This window comes from Hippocampus zosterae, chromosome 1 (genome assembly GCF_025434085.1).
Source record: "Hippocampus zosterae strain Florida chromosome 1, ASM2543408v3, whole genome shotgun sequence".
Lineage (NCBI taxonomy): Eukaryota > Metazoa > Chordata > Actinopteri > Syngnathiformes > Syngnathidae > Hippocampus > Hippocampus zosterae.
In genome coordinates, this window is record NC_067451.1 from 19852384 (window position 1) to 19873276 (window position 20893).

At 42.6% G+C, this 20893-nt stretch overlaps 1 protein-coding gene and 1 long non-coding RNA gene across 4 annotated transcripts; one reads left to right on the plus strand and one right to left on the minus strand.

Moving 5' to 3' along the window:
- Positions 1-243: 243 nt before the first annotated feature.
- Positions 244-2287, plus strand: LOC127603461 (uncharacterized). The gene is made up of 3 exons (XR_007963056.1): positions 244-324; positions 1761-1998; positions 2072-2287. It is a non-coding gene; the product is annotated as an uncharacterized LOC127603461 (long non-coding RNA).
- A 9125-nt stretch (positions 2288-11412) lies between these two features.
- Positions 11413-17355, minus strand: rtn4rl2b (reticulon 4 receptor-like 2b). 3 transcript variants are annotated; one of them, XM_052069349.1, is made up of 5 exons: positions 17088-17355; positions 16862-17006; positions 14225-14451; positions 13893-14126; positions 11413-13210 (listed from the first exon to the last, which is right to left on the minus strand). In XM_052069349.1, exons 2-5 carry the CDS (start codon positions 16911-16913, stop codon positions 12341-12343), a joined length of 1383 nt encoding a protein of 460 aa, XP_051925309.1. In that variant the 5' UTR covers positions 16914-17006; positions 17088-17355; the 3' UTR covers positions 11413-12340. The 3 variants fall into 3 exon arrangements, with proteins under 3 accessions (XP_051925309.1, XP_051925299.1, XP_051925289.1); XM_052069339.1 differs by having other exon boundaries at positions 16862-17012; XM_052069329.1 differs by lacking the exon at positions 17088-17355 and adding an exon at positions 16052-16197 and having other exon boundaries at positions 16862-17005.
- Between the last annotated feature and the right edge of the window lie 3538 nt (positions 17356-20893).

Sequence of the window (20893 nt, forward strand, 5' to 3'; positions counted from 1 at the left end):
ACAAATGCTATCTCTCAAAAGTGCTGGTGGTATCAGTTACTTGGTATATAAGAGTTAAGTACTCGTACTGGTATTGGCCTGGGAAAAAGTGTTACCGAACTTCCCTAGTTGTTAACTAGGATTAGTGTTTCAAAATAGGATTTTAAACTAGAGTTTGGGTTTGAAAGTAGGGTCACAATTTATATCACAGTTTTAGGATTTCAAAGTAGGGTTACCATTCCGAATTGTGGTTTTAATCTATCTATCTAAAAGGAAGCGAAAGATTCAGAACAGATGGCGATGTGAACTGTGAGATCCACCACAGCGGGAAGGAGGGCATCAAAGGTCTGTTCTCTTTTTCTACTTAACTGCACATGTTATGATAAGATAAGAAAACCTCTGTCTCACAATGGTTATTTTTGTCAAACTGAAGAAATGAAGTTCAGAGGACAATGAACCCAAGAAGTTATATTTCTTTGTGAGTGTTGTGCCTCTCGCTTCATGTCTACTGGGATTGGGTACAGCTAACACTGTATCTTGCCACAAACAAGATACAGTGAAATTGGGGTGCAACTCCACGTTTGTGTTTCAAGAATGACAAATCTCAAACAATATTAGTAACCACGCAAACCAAATTATGCAGTGCAATGGCTATAAACCACAAATGTTGAAGGTACGGTAGCGCTGGAGTCGGAGATGCTGACTCTTCAAAGGATAGTACAGCGGAACCTTTTTTTATTTATTTGTTTGTTTTGATAAACGCAGTCCAAAAAGTCAGACTAAAATTAAATTGAACAAAATTCAAAGGAGAATTCATTCATTCATTCATCTTCCGAGCCGCTTGGTCCTCACTAGGGTCGCGGGGGTGCTGGAGCCTATCCCTGCTGTCTTCGGGCAGTAGGCGAGGGACACCCTGAATTGGTTGCCAGCCAATCGCAGGGCACACAGAGACGAACAACCATTCGCACTCACACTCACACCTAGGGACAATTTAGAGTGTTCAATCAGCCTGGCACGCATGTTTTTTTTGGAATGTGGGAGGAAACCGGAGCACCCGGAGAAAACCCACGCAGGCCCTGGGAGAACATGCAAACTCCACACAGGGAGGCCGGAGCTGGAATCGAACCCGGTACCTCTGCACTGTGAAGCCGACATGCTAAGCCCGGTAGTCCCGTGGCTGCCCAAAGGACAATTGTCCGAAGGAAATAATGTAAATCCAATGTTATCCATTCCAGACAACCGAAAATACCAACATAAACAGATTTCATCGAGAATAACGATAATTCAACATCCAAAATATGTTGTAAAATAAATGGGAATGACGAGTGAAATGGATGAATGACACCTTTATAGAAAATACTTGATGTGGACAAAAACTTTCTCTCCAAGTGTCAGATCTGCAAACTTACTTGTCTACCTTGGTGCGGCAATATGCAAAGAGTGTTGGTGTTAGTGTGAGGTCAGTGCAGTGATGGGTGGCCGAGTTTGTTTATTCAGGTCTTGATGGACCGAGAGCTCCTGCCACAAACTAGGTGGGTGATGTAACTTGTGACTGCCTCTGTTCTTCCGATGCAAGTGGACGTTTCAATGTCCTTCACGGAGGGTTGGGGGCAGCTGATGATCCTCTGCGCTGTCTCGACTACTCTTTTGAGCCCCCTCTGTTCTGCCAGTGAATGGGGATGGGGAAAAAAAAGAAAAGTAATCAGAAAACAAACTCAAAGTTCATATAACTAAAATATGTTTGCCTCTAATCTTTGGTTATTTTTGGCCGGTGTCTGCAGGTGTGAACACAGCTTCCACTGGTGTGCGTCTGAGTGCCAGAAGTAGGGACCATGCCGGACTGTCAGACTCGTTTGGGGATGCGACGAGCCCTAACCTTCATCACGGGCCTGGTGGAGTGTCTTTGTTTTGCAGGCATCTTATTTGGGTGGGCCTCACTTGTTTTCGTCCTCAAGAAGGAGGGTTACTTCAACTATCTGTGTGTCAACAGCACAGGAATCAATGGCTCACAGGTTTTAGGTCAGCTTACGATTCTCATACTTTTGATCTTGAATAAAAGGTGTAACATTGGCTTCTTCCTTGGGTCTTTCAGATTGCAGTGGACAAGATGAGCAGCTCTCCCTGGTCTTCACCATTGCATCCTTCATGAATAATTTTCTGACAGTCGCAAGTGGTTTCATTTTCGACCACTTTGGCACAACAGTGGCTCGGCTCTTGGGAATGTGAGTGCATCTTGACACAACTTGTTCAGTGCCTTGATGAAGTTCACTCAGTTTGGGTGAAACGTCGATAAATGGAGTTGAAGTCATTCTAAGGGTTGCTCATTACGAATATCAGCATGGTTTCCAAGAGGAGTGACTGAAAGGAAGGTGGCATCCAATAGACTTTTACATTTGGTAGGGATGGTTTGAAATTATTGATCAGTAATACACATGACCTATACAGTGGATAAAGAAAATACTCACCTGCAATGACGAGGGGTATGTCATGGACATACATTTTGGCAGCTCAAACATATGAAGATTTGTAGGCATAAGAAAAAGGCTTTGTGAATTAACATCCATTTTTCACCAGGGCCTGGATTCATAGATTCAGTGGACAGGCCCACAGCTTTTGAGATCGGTGACAAGGGCTTGATGTTTCATCGCATTTAAGGCTTGTTTCATGCACTTGTTTTTTTTTCTAATGACTCTCTCTCTCTTTCTCTATCTATCTATCTATCTATCTATCTATCTATCTATCTATCTATCTATCTATCTATCTATCTATCTATCTATCTATCTATCTATCTATCTATCTATCTATCTATCTATCTATCTATCTATCTATCTATCTATCTATCTATCTATCTATCTATCTATCTATCTATCTATCTATCTATCTATCTATCTATCTATCTATCTATCTATCTATCTATCTATCTATCTATCTATCTATCTATCTATCTATCTATCTATCTATCTATCTATCCATCTACACAGTAAAAACTTTGATCACATTGTTTTGTTACTCTAAAAAGGAATATGACTGAATGTTTCTGATCCACAGTAACTGTTGTATTGGGTCATTGTATTGCCTTAATATTTTAGTTCTCACACTGTTGGAGGATTGACAGTCTACAGCACATGTCCAAAGTCCGGCCCGTGGGCCAAATCCGGCCCGCGGTCGAATTTCATCCGGCCCTCGGCCCGTCATAAAATCAGTGCCGTCTGGCCCGCAGGTTGGGCGCAATGGAACACGTGTTGCATTGACTGAGGTCTCATAGACTGGTGAGTGATGTTTCATAGAGTACTGCTTCCCTCTAGTGGCTAAATGAGTAATAGCATTCACTAAATGAGTAATAGCATTTAGACACTAGAGGGCATCACTCACGAGTTAACAAGGCATCACTCCGTGTTTATATTGACTGATATGTCATATTTCAAATGATCCTTGCAGTTGTGGATATGTGTATTGCATGTTCATTTCCCTGTTGTTCGAGTCAAAGGTTTTGTGACTATTGAAAAGTCATGGTGATACATTTTATGTTTCAAATCAATCAATTTGCACTTAGGAGACTTCTGTTTAAGAAAAAGTCAAGTGAATAAGCAGTTGCATTTGATATACCTGTTTCAACCATTCGCACTCACACTCACACCTGGGGACAATTTTAGAGCGTCCAATCAGCCTGCCACGCATGTTTTTGGAATGTGGGAGGAAACCGGAGCACCCGGAGAAAACCCACGCAGGCCCGGGGAGAACATGCATTCGTTTCTGTGTGCCCTGCGATTGGCTGGCAACCGATTCAGGGTGTCCCCCGCCTACTGCCCGAAGACAGCTGGGATAGGCTCCAGCATCCCCCGCGACCCTAGTGAGGATCAAGCGGCTCGGAAGATACCTGTTTCAAATGAACCAAAAGACATTCTTAAGATTGTTGAAATTAAAATAAAAATGGAAATGTGAAACAGACTGGCTTACTAAAATTTCTTGAACAATATTGTTGTTCAATGTAAAGAATGTCAGCCAAGGTCGGCCCCCCGACATTTTACCACATAAAATCTGGCCCCCTTGGCAAAAAGTTTGGACACCCCTGGTCTACAGGAATGATAGACCCAACGACTCAGGTTTATATGTGCAAGACAAAAAGAACTGGTCATTGCAGGGTAATTTAACGGTTATGCATGTTATGGGTCTCTGGCTGCTCCATTCTATTCTATTCTATTCTATTCTATTCTATTCTATTCTATTCTATTCTATTCTATTGGAACCATAGAAACCAGGGTGTCAATGTGTCAGTTGTCCAAGCCAAATATGACATGTGCAAGAGTGAACGTCACCAAAACACGTCAATGAGACAGCAACTCATAAGGGCCGACGCACATGTTTGAAGCATCTGCATGTGCGTGACAGCGACAGAGAGAAACATGGTGTCCAGACAAAGAATGAGTGACAGCATAAAAAGCACACACACAAGGCCAGCGTAAAAATAGCACAGATATTCTGGAAGACAAGGAGTAGGTGCTGTGTATGTACGTCATCAGTGCGAGAAAAAAATATGCAGTATGTCGCATTTGTAGTGCACAGGAAGTATGTGGGGATACAATGCAAGCGCCTAAAGTTTTCTGAAATGGGAACATACTGTAGAAATATATGAAGGATAACCACAAATGGGTCAACCTCGAGGGGTCATTAGTGTGGTACACGCCCCGGAACTCCTCAACAGGGAGGCGCCCAGGAGGCATACTGTTAAGATGCCCGAGCCACCTCATTTGGCTCCTCTCAAGAGGAGCTTGACTCTGAGTCTCTCACGTTATCTATATCCTCCTCTCTCTCTCGCGTATGAGGGCAGCCTTGCGGTGTTAAATGTCCAGATGTTGCAGCCATTGGACAGTAGATTCATTAGGTGCTGTGAGGTTCAAGTCGCCATGTGTTGGTCGATGAATGGGACAGTAGTAGAGGAGATGTTCTGCAATTTGGAGTTCTGGTTTACAGTCGCAGAATGGTGATTCGGCAAGACCCCATCGGAACATGTTGTCGTTGAAATGGCCTACCCCATTTCTTAGGCGGTTGAGTCGTACCTAGACTTTCCGGGGTAGCGTTGAGCCAGGTGGGGGTTTGGTGTTGAGTTGGGCCATGAACTGGTTGTGTCTTGCAGTTTTATCCCAACTACTTCTCCATGCTTCAAGGATGTTAAAGTTGCAATCATGAAGTTCTGCAGCATGATGAGGAAAAGGGTGGCGAGATTTTAGCCTTTGGCGCTTTCCAGGTTGTACCTCGGCGATCAACTGGTTTAGGGCATGTTTTTTGTCCAGCAGAGCATGTTGAGCAAGGCAGTGGGTAGCTTTTTCTCTAAGTAAGCTGGCTGGGCCAATGCCTGCCAATACTGGTAGGAACTCCGTGGGGGTGGGACGCAGACATCCGGTGATTATCCTCATGGTGTCTTTGAGGGCAACATCAATCTTCTTTGAATGGGTACTTCGGCACCACACTGGTGTTGCGTATTCAACTGTGCTGTAAGTCAGTGCAAGAGCACTTGTACGGAGTGTGTGAGTGCTTGCACCCCAGGATGAGCCAGCTAGGCGTCTCAGCAGACAGTTTCGAGCTGTTACTTTGGCACGAAGAGCATCTATGTGCTGTTTATATGTGAGCTGTCGGTCGAGCTTCACTCCTAGATACGTGGGGGATGGGTTATGTGGGAGTGGAGTCCCATGCAGGTAGACAGTGAGTTGGCGCTTGGATTCCATGTTATTTAGGTGGAAAGGTGTGGTGGTAGTCTTTGCCAAGCTCATTTTAAGTCTCCACGTTCTCAGGTATTCCGCTATCAATGCCATATCAGCAGTTAGTGATTCTTCCACCATGTGCCAGCTTTTGTGGGAGTAGCATAGTGCAAGATCGTCAGCATATCCATATCGATGAGACTTGGTTTTGGGCATATTGCTGATAAAGATGTTAAAGAGGATAGGCGAGAGGCATGATCCTGTGGTACTCCATTTCTCAAGCGGCGCGGTCGACTGCGTTGTCCGTCGCTGGTCCTTAGCACAAAGCTTCGGTTTGCCAGAATATTTCTCAGGAAGCGAACCATTTGCTTGTCCGGAATCATCTGGAGAAGCTACAGTATCAGGACTTGATGCCATACAGTGTCATATGCCGCAGTTAGGTCAACCACGATAACTCCAGCCTTGCTTCACTTCTCGAAGCTATCTTCAGTAGTACTGGTCAGCTTGATTATTTGGTGGGTGGTACAGTGTCCATGTCGGAAGCCAGCTTGTTCTTTAGGCAGCTGGGGGTCAACCACTGAGTCAAGTCTGTTCAGGAGAAGTCGTTCCAAGATCTTATACGGAACACATAGCAGTGAGATAGGGCGGTAGCTCCTTGGGTCGTCGGGAGGTTTATGTGGTTTCAGCAGGGAAACCACAGTAGCTTTCCGACAGATCTTCGGTATAGACTGGTGTTTCATACAGGCTGAGAGGTATTTGCATAGCCAGTTCATGCATTTTTGGCCACAGTATTTCAAGAACTCAGATGGAATATTATCAGGGCCCTGAGCTTTGCCAGTCTTGATCTGTTTGATGACAGAGGTTAGCTCTTTGGTGGAAAAGGGAGCTGAGAGGAAGCCATCAACGCTTGGAGCATTCCATAATCTGGTGCATTCTTGTTTCACTCGGAGGTCATGGACTTTGTCAGCCTCTTTATACTTTCCATAGCTGATGTGCAATCGAGTTGGCGGTGACAGGGCAGCGTTTGGGTTGAAAGCTGCGTCCTGTGAGGCGATTGAAGGTCTTCCAAGCTGCTCTGCTGGAGTGTGTGAAGTCTATGCTTTGGACCCTGTCTTCCCAACGTTTCTTACGCTTTGCGTTGAGGCATTGCACGAGGTCGGTGGAAGTCTTGGTTGCTTCTTCACTGGTTGCGGCAGACAGGAAGTCTTTGTAGTGGCTGTCACGTTCCTCGTCCCATGTTGGTATGAGTTGGTGACGGTAAGCGCGTGGAATTGTTCTTTTTGCGGCTTTGTATAGGGCTTTACAGAACAACATATAAGACGTATTCAGGTCTGCTGATGTTGGGTCTGGTAGGTGACAGATATTGTTATCAGCTAAGCGCCTGAATTTAGTTCCAGTTGGCTTTTCGAAAGTTCCATCTATTCACAGCTTTGCTTGGTATTGGCCTAATTGGATTAGCCGGGAGTATGAGTGATGGTCTATGCTGTGACTTGGGAAACGGATTGAGGATTAACCGCTCTGGAATGGGTCCATTAATGTTGGCAAAAGCCAAGTCTGGGTTAGTTGTTGTGTTCAATCCTCTGGAGTGGAAGCTGTATGTTTTTTTTGGATCGTAGAGCAGTTCTAAGCCAGCGGCTGAGGCCCAGCTTTCAAGTGTTTCACCATCTGGATTAGTGGTTTGGTAGCCCCGTGTGGTGCTATGGGAATTGAAATCTCCGCTATATATTCAAGGAGAGGCAAAGGCAGGAATGGAATTGCCTTGCAATTTTGTGCTTGGTGGTTTGTACACATTGACTACGGTGGTGCCTTCACTTTCCGTTGCCGTCCATTTGTCACGTTCCGTGCCTGCCTGCAGGGGGCGGGCTTTCTCCCCGCCGACTGCACACCTGTTGTTCATTCGGGATGATTATGCTTCCTTTATTAGGAGACTCCGGCAGTTTACTCACTGCCGGAGAATTCCTTACGGTGCCATTGTTCTCTCGCGCTATTTCATCGTTCGATATTACTCGCTGCCTTTTTGCCTTACGGCCACTACTATTGTTATTCGCGTTGCATCCAAATTGTTATTGCTCTAAGTTTACTGATCTCTGTACTTCCTCGCTCTTTGTTTTCCCGCGAGCGTTTTCGGTTGTTTCCCTTATTTCCTGGTCCTTATTTGACCAGCGTTTTTTGTTACCGTTTTCCCTGTCGGGCTCTTTCTGTTCGTTATTAAAACCTTTTGTGTTTCATACAAGATCTTTTCGTGTCTGCTTTTCCCTGGGATCCACCTCGTTATTTTTGTTGTGCACGAGGCGATTTTTCATCGCCTCGGGCGCAACGTGACACCATTCCACTTCACCGTCACTTTGTGATGAGTTGATCGGGTTCCAGGTGGCAGAGTTCTTCACAAAAGTGGCTATTCCATGTATGCTGCTGTTGGTGCAAGCAGCCAGGTTGTAACCAGAAATCTTGAGTTTGGAATGATCCAGTGAGTGAGTCAGTTTATCCTTTTACCACCCCGGAGGGGGTTGCTGTTTCTAATTGTTGACATTCGCTCTACAGATTTGTAGATTACCAGGGCTCACCACTTGGAGGTTGTCAACGTGAGCCCCTATATCCTCCTGACTACCAGGAAGAAAAAATGTTGTCCAATCACATTTATTTTGAAATTCCCCAATCTATGTGAAGTAATTGGACGACTCCAAAAGAAATTTTTGAAATTCCACTCCAGAGGACATTTTTAAACACTTGAATACTAGGCTCAAATACACTTAAAACACCTCAAACAACACTTTAACGTGTTCATAGGAGTCTTATAAATAAAATGCCAACAGCATTTCAAGACAAAATGTGTTTGATAAAAAGTATTACTTTTCCTCTTCCCACGAAAAGTGCTTGCAGTGAGGGAAGCCATTTTCTTCTATTGAGAAGTCAAAGTAACAAAGCCCCACCCCTACAATTTAGTATCATTGGAAAGCACTGAATGTCCTCTTTAAAGCACAAAAGAAGTTAATGCAATTGGATGCACTGAGTGGGAGATATTTAGGTTCACAAATGTCCACTACAGAGGACAAAATTGAACTACTGGTAGTCAGGAGGCTAAGGGAGAGTGCGGACACCCGACAGAGTAAACTCATCTCATCCGCTTGTATACGGGATCTCATTCTTTTGTTCACAACTCACAGCTCATGACCATATTATCCACTACTAGGGCTTTGCCACAAGGATCTCTTTAAGCACCACGGTGATTTTAACCCCAGAGAAAGGAGAGCATACATCAGAGTCCATAGACTCTGGTTCTCCAAAAGATGGCATGTAGGAATTGAGGAGGTCTTTGAAGTAAGCCATGTGATGAAATTGCACATAAGCATTGGTCAATGACCAAGGATAGCTGCCATCAGGAGAATCCTCACTCAGTCAGGAGTATCTTACCACTGCATAGGCTCAAACATGATATTCTCAGTGGGAATTGGCCAATGGGCTTAGCCAGTGGAGTGACATCATGGTGACCGGGCCACTGTGCAAAAACATTTTTTGTGCCCAGACCATTGCCCTAAACACAAGCGCATGCTACCCACATAGACGCTTCAACACACAGCATACTATTTTAATATTGTGATTTGTACCGGTATTTTGAAGATGAAAAATACAGGATCACAAAAAAATGTTCCAATGCATCGTATTCAGTTTTTTAAAATCTCTTTGAATATATACAGGTACAAAAGGCATTACAAAAATAACAACAAAAGGTCACAAGTACTTTCCTCTGAATTTAAATCCCACCAATTCTGTGAAATGGTCTGGTAGGCTTGCACTACACGAGAAAATTGCTATAATATATAACTTTGGCGTATGAAGGCAGAATAAGATCGTAGAGTTCTCGATGTGTGAAGTCCACCATAGTCATTTAGAATTAACCCACAGCTAACGTATTTTTTTGCACGCTTCACATCATGTCGATGCACGTTATGACTAACAAGTGATTCATTTGTCTGTGGGAATTTTAGACAGCTGTTTTTTTCGCTTCCTTCATGGCACTCTTAACACCTAATGCCACAGCCCATTGCATCGGTTGCACCGTAGATATTTACACCACTGAGCTTAGCGTGTCAAAGAGTGTCATCAGCAGGCCGCAACAGAGAAAATGGAAGAGTCACAGAAAGCTGTAGAAGTGGACGTCCTTGATAGTCTGTTGGTCAGTTTATGAATCAAAAAGATGTTGTGATTCTTGCTGTTCAGCTCTTTGAGAACAGCAAGTTGGGCAAAAACAGTTGGACATTTGCACACAAAAGTTTAGAGAAGGTCAAACTAACATCACCTGCAAAGGTTGTAATACATTTTAGGTTCATCCTGAAATTTTACTTGAAAGCCAAATATTTGTTTTTGTGAGTATGGCACAGCACATGGATGTAAAACTTATAATTCAATGATATGTTTTGCTTGTATTGTATTAAGCAGCCAGACCTTATCATAACTCCATGTTAGAGTAAGTGCAATTTTCGGTTTGATGAGTCTCATCACTTTTCCTAACTGGTATGCTTTTGTGGCGTCATCACGACACAAAACTCTTTTAGATTCTCACGAAGCCGAAGTCTCACAAGATTTCTATTTGAACTGCGTTTTTTTTTTATTCTTTGAATTACAGTATAGTATTTTTGATATATGCGTGGGAGTGTGTGTGTGTGTGTGTGTATCACTATCACATTTGAATCAGCAATATCACAGTTAGGATTCTGTTAAGGGGGTGTGTGAATTCCAGGACAAGTTATCGCTGCATCTACAAGTATACATTATGTACGGTAACACTGTTTGGCCCCATGCTTGGAATCACACCTTTGTTCTGCCAACAAACCCTCCCCAAGACATTCTGGACATCTCATGTACAAATTATAGCCCAATCTGTACGCGTGAAGAGTGAATAGTATTGCTATTAATCAATTTACCAGATCAAACACACTCTGACGTGAATGGCTCACAATTCATGGACTCAACAACAAGCATTAAGGAGAGTGATTCACTTCAAATCTGTAATCTTTTAATGCCAAAACTTGTTTCTCACAACTTCATAAGTGACATCAACATCGAGATTTATTTCAAAGTCCTTTTTTGTTGTAAATGTTGATGTAATATTGTTTTTAATGAAGTGGACACGACCTGATCCGAATGTTTGTTCCAGACGTATAATTCCTTTAGAACCACACTCAGCCACTTAATGCAATGAAACCAAGGAACTGGCACTCACTTATGTCTGATCATTTCTTTATTCAAAAAAGAAGAAGAAAATGCAAAAAAAACAAACCAAAAAAAACCTGTTTATACCAGCTTTCATTTGAAAAACCACAGCGTTTGGTGAGTTATCAGATCAAATGCAAAAGCAGTTTGGTAAAAACCTTACAATACATTATACAGTGATTAAGGCTTCAGTGAGTACTGCAGCTTACAAAAGTTTGTTTCATGCTATCTAAAAGCTAATTCAATAAGGTAGCTGTAGCTGTTGGCATGTCTAAATAAATAAATAAATACATACATACATACATACATACATACATAAATAAAAATAAAAATGAGGATGCATTGTATTGTATTGTAAATAGGCTACTGCAGCAAATCTGTAGAATATCTGGAAATTATTTTTCCTGCTCAAGATTTTCAGACACACAACATATGCTCAACATAAAAATCTACTTATTCTTTTCATGATCAATGCAAATTGCTAATAATCTAATGCAAAAAACAACCAACCAAAAATAAAAAAACATTTTTGATTTTATTTTGTTTGACTTAACCAGCCAATTTAGTTTTTGTGTCCATTACTAAATGCAACTGAGTGAAAAGGGAAAAGTAGTGCAGAGGAAGTGCAGAGAAGCATATGACACCTGACGTATGTTGTGTGATGCATGTTTGAAGTTCCTTGAGGTGTTTCAAGCTGCGTGGACACGTGTGGGCGGCTATGCTGCTGGCATCGCTGGGATAACACAACACTAGGAATCTCAGAGAAGAGAGTCACTCTTGGCTGCAAATACTGCACTTGGCCAATCACTTTTTCTCAGCGACTCGACACTTCTCATTTTCATTTTATTTTGCAATGACATTCTCTGTCTCTCCTTCTCCTCTGTGATCTGAGAAGAAACACGGTATTGAAACCAAATTATTGGCATGTACCTTCTATGAATAATTTTTCTTTGATTTTCATGTCTTGCAAAGCCAGGTGCTTAAAAGGATTTTGTCTTCATTGGTGATGTAAATGAAAGCAGCAGTACAGATGCTGTTAGGAGTTCGTGTAGAAAATACCTCTAGACAAAAAGGTGGAATTGCTGCATAGTTTGCTGCAACATGAGCAAAACAAATTACATGCTCCTACACCCTACAGTGCGTTGTCTATCGACGGGTGCTGTTCCGACACCTATCACAGTCTCCACGATGTGACCCCTGTTATTGTCAAGGCCACATATGCTGGTAAGCAGCAGACAATTTAACAATAATGCTTAGCCTTGTATTGCCTCAACTGGCAGACTATCTGCTTCTGAAAACACATTTTTACTCCCTTGTCCATTTCCTGTCATTGTGTAACGCCCCCTACTTGTGGGTCAAGGAAGTGATTGAAAGTGATCAAGATCCCTGGCTTTTGTTTTTAGTTGAAAAGAGCAGGACGGAGGAATGAGAGAAAGGCTGAACGAATGGTGGATTCAGCCAAAAAGTAAATGAAGGCAGAAAGCAACTACACAGATGTAGAGGCGGTGGGGGAGGGCTGGACTTGTGGCAATGGATGAGAATGAGGATGTAAAAGCTGAATTGTCATACCCTGGGGAACACTCGGGCTCAAAGCAGCGGATGGCAGCATCTTCGTTGCCATAGTTGTCCCAGTACTCTTCTGGGTCGAGCTTTGGGAGAGCCACTTCGTCATCTGATAGTTCATACTTGGGAGGAAATGAGTTGAAGTGGGTTTTGGGGAAGTACTGTGGCTTCCCTACAGGGAATGTCTTTCCTGTCTCTGCGGTCTTCTGATTATTGACCTTGGAGGAAGAAACGGGCTTGTTCTTGGAGAACCACCAGCGTGTCTTGGTGCTAAAGGTGGTCGTCGTGCTTCCGGCCAGGGATCCTGGGTCAGGCATTGGGCAGAGGGCAAAGTCGAGCTCTCGGAGGAATCTGAGATCTTGGCCGCGACGCTGGGACGGTGATGAGCATATGAGCTCAGAACAGGAAATGCGGGCTTTGCGGAACCACTCCCACAATGTGCGGGCCTCACAACCGCAGGACCAAGGGTTGCCATTGAGTCGGAGGAAGTTAATGCCCTGGGTGTCTTTCATAGCTTGGCCTGGGAGCTCAGCAAGGGAGTTGTTGAACAGGTAAAGAATGGAAAGGCGGCCCAGGTCGCGGAAAGCGCGACGGTTGACCTGCCTGATTCGATTGTCGTGAAGAAGGAGGCGGTCCAGATTGACCAAGCCTCGGAACACATTCTCAGAAAGGACACGAATGCGGTTGCCGTGGAGGAAGAGGTGGGTGAGGTTGACCAGATCTGAGAACAGGTCATCCTGGAGAAAATGGAGCTGATTCTCCTGCAACAATGTCAAAACATCATATTACAAAACGAGTAATTGAGATTTGGATCATCGAGTTTGAACAGAATTTGCTTTGACTCATGAGTGCAAATTTGAGAATTAGCAAATATTCTTAAAAAAATAGGTTTAAGCTGTTAACGTCATTCTTGGCTAGAGGTGACTGTTAACTCACGATAAAACAAGAGAATCACAGATACATTTAAAACAACCACATAGCAACCGCTACCAATGCTAGCCTATAACTCATTCACTCCCAAAGACGTTTTTAAACGTCTTTTCAGACTTGGTCTAGAATTGGCTGGTACTGAATGAGTTAATGGTAAATGCAAATTGCTAATTAACATCTATTATTCTGTAGATGCTAATTAGCATCTACAGAATAATATGTGTGAGGGTTGTTTTCCTTCGAGCAATGGATATCTGAACATAAAGAATGCAGCCAAAAATCTGCTTTATTGCGAAGGTAGCAGCAAGGCTTAGTTCGGGGTATCGCAGCAGCCAAGTAATGGTTTGCTGGTTCAATTTCAGCTACCCCTTTGATAAAGTCCAGGTATTTATGAGGAAATATCCTTGCTTATATTGAATTTATCCACTGTGGACCAAATTGGAGAATGTTTTCAGTACGACAGCTTAACCATGTACCGGTACCTTGTTCAATGTGTATTTATGCAAACTTCACCTGCAAGTAGAGAAACTGCAGACTGTACAATTTGTGAAAGAGGTCATGGGGTAGCATGGCAATCTTGCATCGGTGCATGTGAAGACTCTGCAGCTTCTCCAACCCTCTGAAAGCTCCACCTTCTAGGCGCCTCAGTGTAGGGTTGTCGCCCAGGTCCAACTCCTCTAGCACCCTGAGGTCACTAAAGGCCCCAGCTTCAATCCATGTGATGTTATTGCCATAGAGCCAAAGCACCTGTGTCGAAGAATAGGGGTTTGGGTGGTAGTGTTGGGGGTGGGGGGTGTTCTGAGTTATCCATCAAACACCTCAATTAAAGTAAACACACTTTTTACCTGTGTTTCAAAGCCAAAAGAATCCGCACGGAGCTCTGTGATACGATTGTTTTGCAGGAACACACGTTGTGAGTCGTAGGGGACGCCGGTCGGAACCATGGTGAGGTTCTGGGACTGGCAGCTGACTGTCATGGGTGTAGGGTAACACACACAAAGCCTGGGGCATGCAGCCACACTGCTGGGCTTCACCACCACCAGCCACAAGATCAGCCACAGAGACAATCCACCTAGGACAGAAGTGGTAAAAACAAAAACAGAAATAATCAACAAACACACAGGTCAATAGATGCAGGATTCAGAGCTTGTTTAGAAAAGGTGGACATCAGCTTAAGATACATTTAGAAAGAGGTTTTGATTATAGCTCTTGGCCTCGCCTACTGTTTTCTTTGCAGCCTTTTATAGCTACTGATTGTTTTTCTGCGCAAAATTATTTGTGACTGGTTTTCTGAGACTTGGGCAGATGTCAGAAATCATTCAACCATTCATATCTACTGGATCACTTAACATTGGGTGTCCTGTCTCCAATGTCAGAGTGACATAACTCTAAACATGAGTGGCACAGAGTGAACAATCAATAAAAAACATTTTTTAAAAAGAATCCATTCATATGGAAATCAACAAAAAAGGAAAACATTAATGAACCCACTGAGTTTACAATACTGTACAGATGTCCTGGAAAACGAGCCTTTCCATTGAGGAGTTTGCTAAGCAGAAGGCACATGTAAAAGCAGTACCGTACTTAGACTGAGATCAATTTCACTCCGGCTTCAGTTACTTCCCTGTGCCTCTAAAGCTCGGATGACGGCACACAAAAAAAAAACGACGCTGGTAAATTTGAGTCATTAAATGATGATGAACATCCCATTCATCTGTTGGACGCACGATTTTCCAGTGACTCACCCCTTGACCTCTCTCAAGTTTAACCCTGATCTACGCTGGACCGTCACGAGAACACGAGATTGGGATTTCAAATGGAAGAAGACACCAATCCAAAATATTGGTAAGTCTTATTTACCGCATGGCAAATCATGATTGCATAAACATCCAGTTTTTAAATGATTTATGGAGGAATTGGACAAATTAAAAAAATAAATAAATGAAAAAAAAAAACTCAAAAGCAATAACTAGATAACCCGGCACTATGTGAGATCCAAAATGTGAACCATATGTACTCATATACTAAATCAACAATATACACTCATCCTCAAAAGATTTGGGTCACTTAGAAATGTCCTTATTTGTTTAGTACATCGTTTTGATCAACTCTTCTATTGGAGATCAGTGTATTGTGGAAATGCACCATGTGACCATGTTGTGAATGTAGAAGAACAGTGTGAAGTTGGCATTGTTCTCGTGCCTGTGTGTTTTTTCTCCTGAAACGCCGGTTTCCTTCCACATTCCAAAAACATGCAAATTAAGTGACTGGAGCACTCTAAATTGTCCATAAGTGTGACCGGGAGTGTGAATGGTTGACCTGAGCGTGAATCGCAAGGCTTCAAGACAAGCCAATCGCAATTGAAGCCAGTTCATGGTGTGAAAGTCAGCTGAAATTGGGTCCAGCTTGGCTCAGATAATGGATGGATGAATGGATGTTAAACGGAAAAATTCTGAGAAAAAAAACAAAAAAAAACATGAACTTTCTCTTTTGTCGTAGGAAGATACCCATGCAAGAAAGTATATTTCAGCAGATTTATTTGTAAGTAGAAATTTAAGTTTTAAAGTATTTTATTGAAGAACAATAAGTTGGCAATGAAATATTAGTCCCTGTGATCCAACTGATTATTAAAATTTAAAAAATGCACCCACTCCCAATCCAAAAATACCTACAAAGCATCTTCTTGCCAGCCTGGGTTCTGTTTTTTTTTTCTTCGTCTTCTAACCCATTGCAGGTCATTGAATCTCCATAATAAACTGTATTGCATGCATTTGTAACGTTGCTGAATTCCCACTTCACTTGAGTAGTCTGTATGAATCTTAAGTGAACCAATCTCTTTTTTCGTCAATGGATGCTACAGCTTCTTGTTGACTTTGAAACTTAGCTTGTAGCCGACGTGTGCACATTTTGAGCATGACGTCTCTGATCCACTGGTTAAAGGACACTTTGATTCTCTCCTCTTTCATCTCAAACTGCTTCAAACAACAAAGCGTGTGACGGAAAAGTGGTTAGGACTGCACGACTGTCCGTGTTTTATCTTATGTGTTGTGTTTATTATTTTACTTTATGTTAACTGTTTTGTAAAGCGCTTTGTTACAGCTGCCGCTGTTGTGAAAGCGCTATATAAATCAGCATGTATTGTATTGTATTGTATTGTATTGTATTGTATTGTATTGTATTGTATTGTATTGTATTGTATTGTATTGTATAAAATCAACATACAATTGGTTTGTTGTAGTCGGAATTATGGTAAAACCGAGTTGTCCAAGAGTCAACTTTCAATTTGGTAGTTTCCATTATCTGTTTATATGTTCAATAAACAAACAAACAAACAAAGTCACTTTTCCCCCTAATTCGTGAACGTTTCCAGCTATTCACATTCTCACCCGACAAAGTACTAAAAAATACTCAAATAAAAAATGCATTTTTATGTTTCATCTATTGCAAGGCAATACAAACATGTTGAGTTCACGGCAACTCACTTTTGAAGTTGTGGGCCGTTAAAGAGCTCCTCTTGGTCCAGCGAGTCTCCATGGTGAGTAAAATCGAAAGCGAGTTAGCCTGCGCGGCGACGACGTGCCTGCTTGCTGCTATCTCTGCTGACGTTCGGCTCCGGGGACTCAGTCGCTGTGGCTTCACAGGGGAGTGAATGAAACTTGGGAGTCCCCGCAAGCATTATTTATACTTGGCGGCGGCTTCGTCGCCCACCAGGCAGCGTAGGCAGAGCTGTGGCCGCTGTCAGACGTCAGCCTCCTTGGTGAGAGGAGGAGGGATGGCACTCGCCGAAGGAAGAGCCAAGAAAGGGAGCAGAAGACAATGTTTGGCTTCTTCCTTTTTATGTTATCTAACAATACAGCATCATTGTGGTGGAAAGGTGGTGGGAAGTGAGTATTTCTTAATTTTCTTTAGACTTTTTACTTTGACTCTTTATCCCTTTATTTCATGACCAGAGGTGATTGCTCTAAAACTGCAAGGGAAGCTCGGCTTCCCGAAAAATGTAAAAAAAAAAAAAAAAGTGATCAAATATATGTGTGTACATACAATTGTATGTACATGTCATTGATTAAATATGCGCTACAACACGCTCAACATTTTGTTCCGAATCAGCTTCTTAATACTGGTTGCGACTCTCTACTCATTCATTCCCGCAGCTTCACTGTGCTTTGAACTAAATACTTAAAAATGAGCGGGAAAATGAGAAGCAGTCTGCAGAGAAGGAAATGTGTGAGTGTGTGTGTGTAACTTTTTTAGTCCCCCTTTTTATTTTAATTTTTATTTAACAGGATCAATATATAAGACATTGCCTTTTAAAATTTGGATAATTATATGCACGTAAAACATCTAGCCTCAGTGTATTTGCAATTTTTGTCGCCGGCAGGCTGGTACCATATCATCCCCTGGCTTGAATATTCTTGTTCTGTCCCCAACTAACAGTTAATCTAAATTTGAGTGTTGTATTTAAGTTACACTGAAGTAACGTTAATATGTCTATGCATAGTTAAGAGCATTTTTTTAACTTTATTGATTCATTGTAAGCAGCGTAGTTCACAACCGGATGTAACGTCACGAAAGCGGCATCGCGTACGCGGAAGCAAGAAGTAAAGCGATAGATCGCCACCAATAGAAACGTATGGTAGTTAGTGATGGGAATTCCGGCTCCTTTTAGAGAGCCGGCTCTTTTGGATCGGCTCCCTAAAAAGAGCCGGCTCTTTCGGCTCCCAAATGGCTCCTCAGTTTTTTTTGTTGCTTAAATTAATTTAATACCAAAAATAACGTAATATTAGGTGTAAAATGAAGTACTAATGCCAAAAATAGACATTATATCAACTATTTATTATTTATATGACTTTATTTATATTCTTTTGAACCTCCTGTTTCTTAAGCGCTTTGTTACAGCTGCCGCTGTTGTGAAAGCGCTATATAAATCAGCATGTATTGTATTGTATACTCAACATGGAGTGCTACAAAAATAAAAACAAAGTACAAAGACCCATCTCAAAACAAGGTCGTCAAAAAGTTCCAATCTCTGAATGTGTATATTTATAAGGTTTTAACTATTTACAGTAAAACAACATAAGTAAGCGTTGAATACCACACAACAAATTATAAATTAAAATTTGTAAAACAAAAAGGAAAAAAGCAGCATCCAGGTAAAGGTTTTAGCTTGTCTTTAGCGAAGATTGGCATGAAGAAAAACCAAGTGCCTCAGCTTTGAGAGGTTGATCCTCTTTCTCCTCGCTGTTAATATTTGCCCTGTTTTGGAGAAGATTCTCTCTGAGGGGACAGATGTTGCGACAACACACAGCCAACACAAAATGGATGAAAATCCCTTGCAATCATTTTACCCAGTTCCTCATCAATTGTGTTCTGTTTTGCTGGTTTTATAGCTTTTTGCATAAAGTGGCTCATAGAGCTCTGGGTTGTACATCTAGGCAGTTGTGACATCGCAGTAGCAGCAACAGTTGCAGACACACTAGCACCTTCATTAATAGCTGGTTCCCTTGCTTGTCTTTTCTCTTCAAATTGTACTGATGGGTGGATATTTCTGATGTGCCTGTGCAGGTTATTTGTGGAGCCTGATCTATGGGATATTTTAACCTTGCACAGTCTACACGCTGCCTTTGAACTATCAATTAAATTGAAATGAGTCCATATTTCACTGCGTTTCCTATCCATTTTCTCACCTTTCCACTTTCCACCGTGTTGTTTTTTTTCACTAACTAGCTCTCTCGTCTCCTCGTCTGTCTTGTTCGCGTGCTGCTCAGTGTGCTGCTGTGTGTGTCTCTTCTCTAACACCTCCCCCTTCTCTAAACTGCAGCGCGCGCGTGCGTGCGCGCGTGCGTGCGTGTGTAACCCTCCCCTTCCGGCTCCCTAATGAGGAGTCGGCTCCCAATGAGGTGGGAGCCGGCTCCCATCGTTCACTTCAAAGAACGACACATCACTAATGGTAGTCAAGTTTAATCCAGCACAATCCACATACATCTCACGCCTCTGGTAGCATCGTGGGCATGTACAAGTTTGTTTTGTTATTGGTGAACAGTTCTGTGGAACTTTGTGTTAGAAATGCTGCTTAACAATGTGAAAAAAGAACATGTTAGGATTTGAGCTAGCGCTCACTAATTCTGTTAGCACCATGACGTCTCGCTAATCTCGCGATTCAGGTAATGTTATTTTATTCCGTTGGTTGTGAATTCAAAGTAATATTGCCTTGAATTTTATGTTACAGTTTCACCTTTTTCTCCATCATTAAACCTGTGGACTAAGAATAACGTCTTCAGAGTCGTGGTGTAGAAGATGAGTTTAGCTGACTGTCCAAATCTGGCCTTGACAGTACAATTCCCAACAGATGGACACGGCGTATTGTTACGCTTGCAGACATTTTAGCCCTCCTAATACTGTTTTTCTCATCACTGTAATGTTATGACTACAATTTCAAAGTCTGAAGAAATAAAAAGTCAAATAAGATTTCGAATCTGTCTTTTTAGCCCTGGGTTGAATGTGCCCCCCCATCGAAACCCCTGGCCCCAGCCCGGCCCCCTCAGTGAAATTGATCCAGAACCGCCCCTGGTTCGGAGCCCGTTGTCCCAATGCATTGGATATTGGATTGGATACTGTCACATTGTGCCCGAAGCGACAGAGTAATCGCTTTGTGCGCAACAAACTGGAGATAAGTGGATCACCGAAATAGCAGACACAGAAAGGAACTTTGTCACAAAAATGATATTTATTACAACACAAAATCCCCGTCCAAATGGACAACAGAAAACGCTGGTCAAAAAGAGAACCAGGAAATAATTGTAACGAGGCAACAGAAAACGCTTGCGGAAAAAACGGCAAGGAGAAAATTTTGGCAAAATACTATGATCACTCACGAGAGGATATCTAGGAACGCAGCAATTATCAATAGTCTTTAAGGCAATGTTTTAACCGAGAAGGAATAGGCAATAGCAATGGCACGGCGTGGAATACTCCGGCAGTGAGTTGACTGCCGGAGGGCCTAAATCTAGCAGGTGCAATCGCCTACAAATGGGTGGCAGGTGTGCAGGCGGCAAGCAAGAACGCCTGCCCCCTGCTGTCAAATACGGAACGTGACAGATACAAGTTTACTGGATTGGATACAACCTTATTGCCATCTGTGCTAAATAGCACAGAAGAAATTTCTTCCCTCTCAACATAAAGCAAGAAACAAGAGGATCCGCCACTGTTCACGATAGGATTTGTTTTTGGGCAGCCCAGTGGACGAGTGGTTAGCCCGTCAGCCTCACAGTGCAGAGGTGTTGGGTTCGATTCCGTGTCCCCTCCTTAGTGTTTGGAGTTTACATGTTCCCCCCATGCCTGTGTGGGTTTTCTCCGGGTATGGCGGTTTTCTACCACATTCCAAAAACATGTGTGGCAGGTGGCAGGTGGAACACTCAAAATTGTCCCTAGGTGTGAGTGTGAGTGCAGATGGTTGTTTGTCTATATCTGCCTTCCGATTTGCTGGCAACGAGTTCAAGGTGTACCCCCGCCTCCTC

Coding starts and splice junctions, on each gene's coding strand:
- rtn4rl2b (XM_052069329.1), bottom strand. CDS start 16,118: ATGACCTGCAATGGGTTAGAAGACGAAGAAAAAAAAAACAGAACCCAG. Junction 14,452..16,051: donor GGCTGGCAAGAAGATGCTTT/GTAGGTATTTTT, acceptor CTTCTGTCCTAG/GTGGATTGTCTCTGTGGCTG. Junction 13,211..13,892: donor TGCAGTTTCTCTACTTGCAG/GTGAAGTTTGCA, acceptor ACATTGTTGCAG/GAGAATCAGCTCCATTTTCT.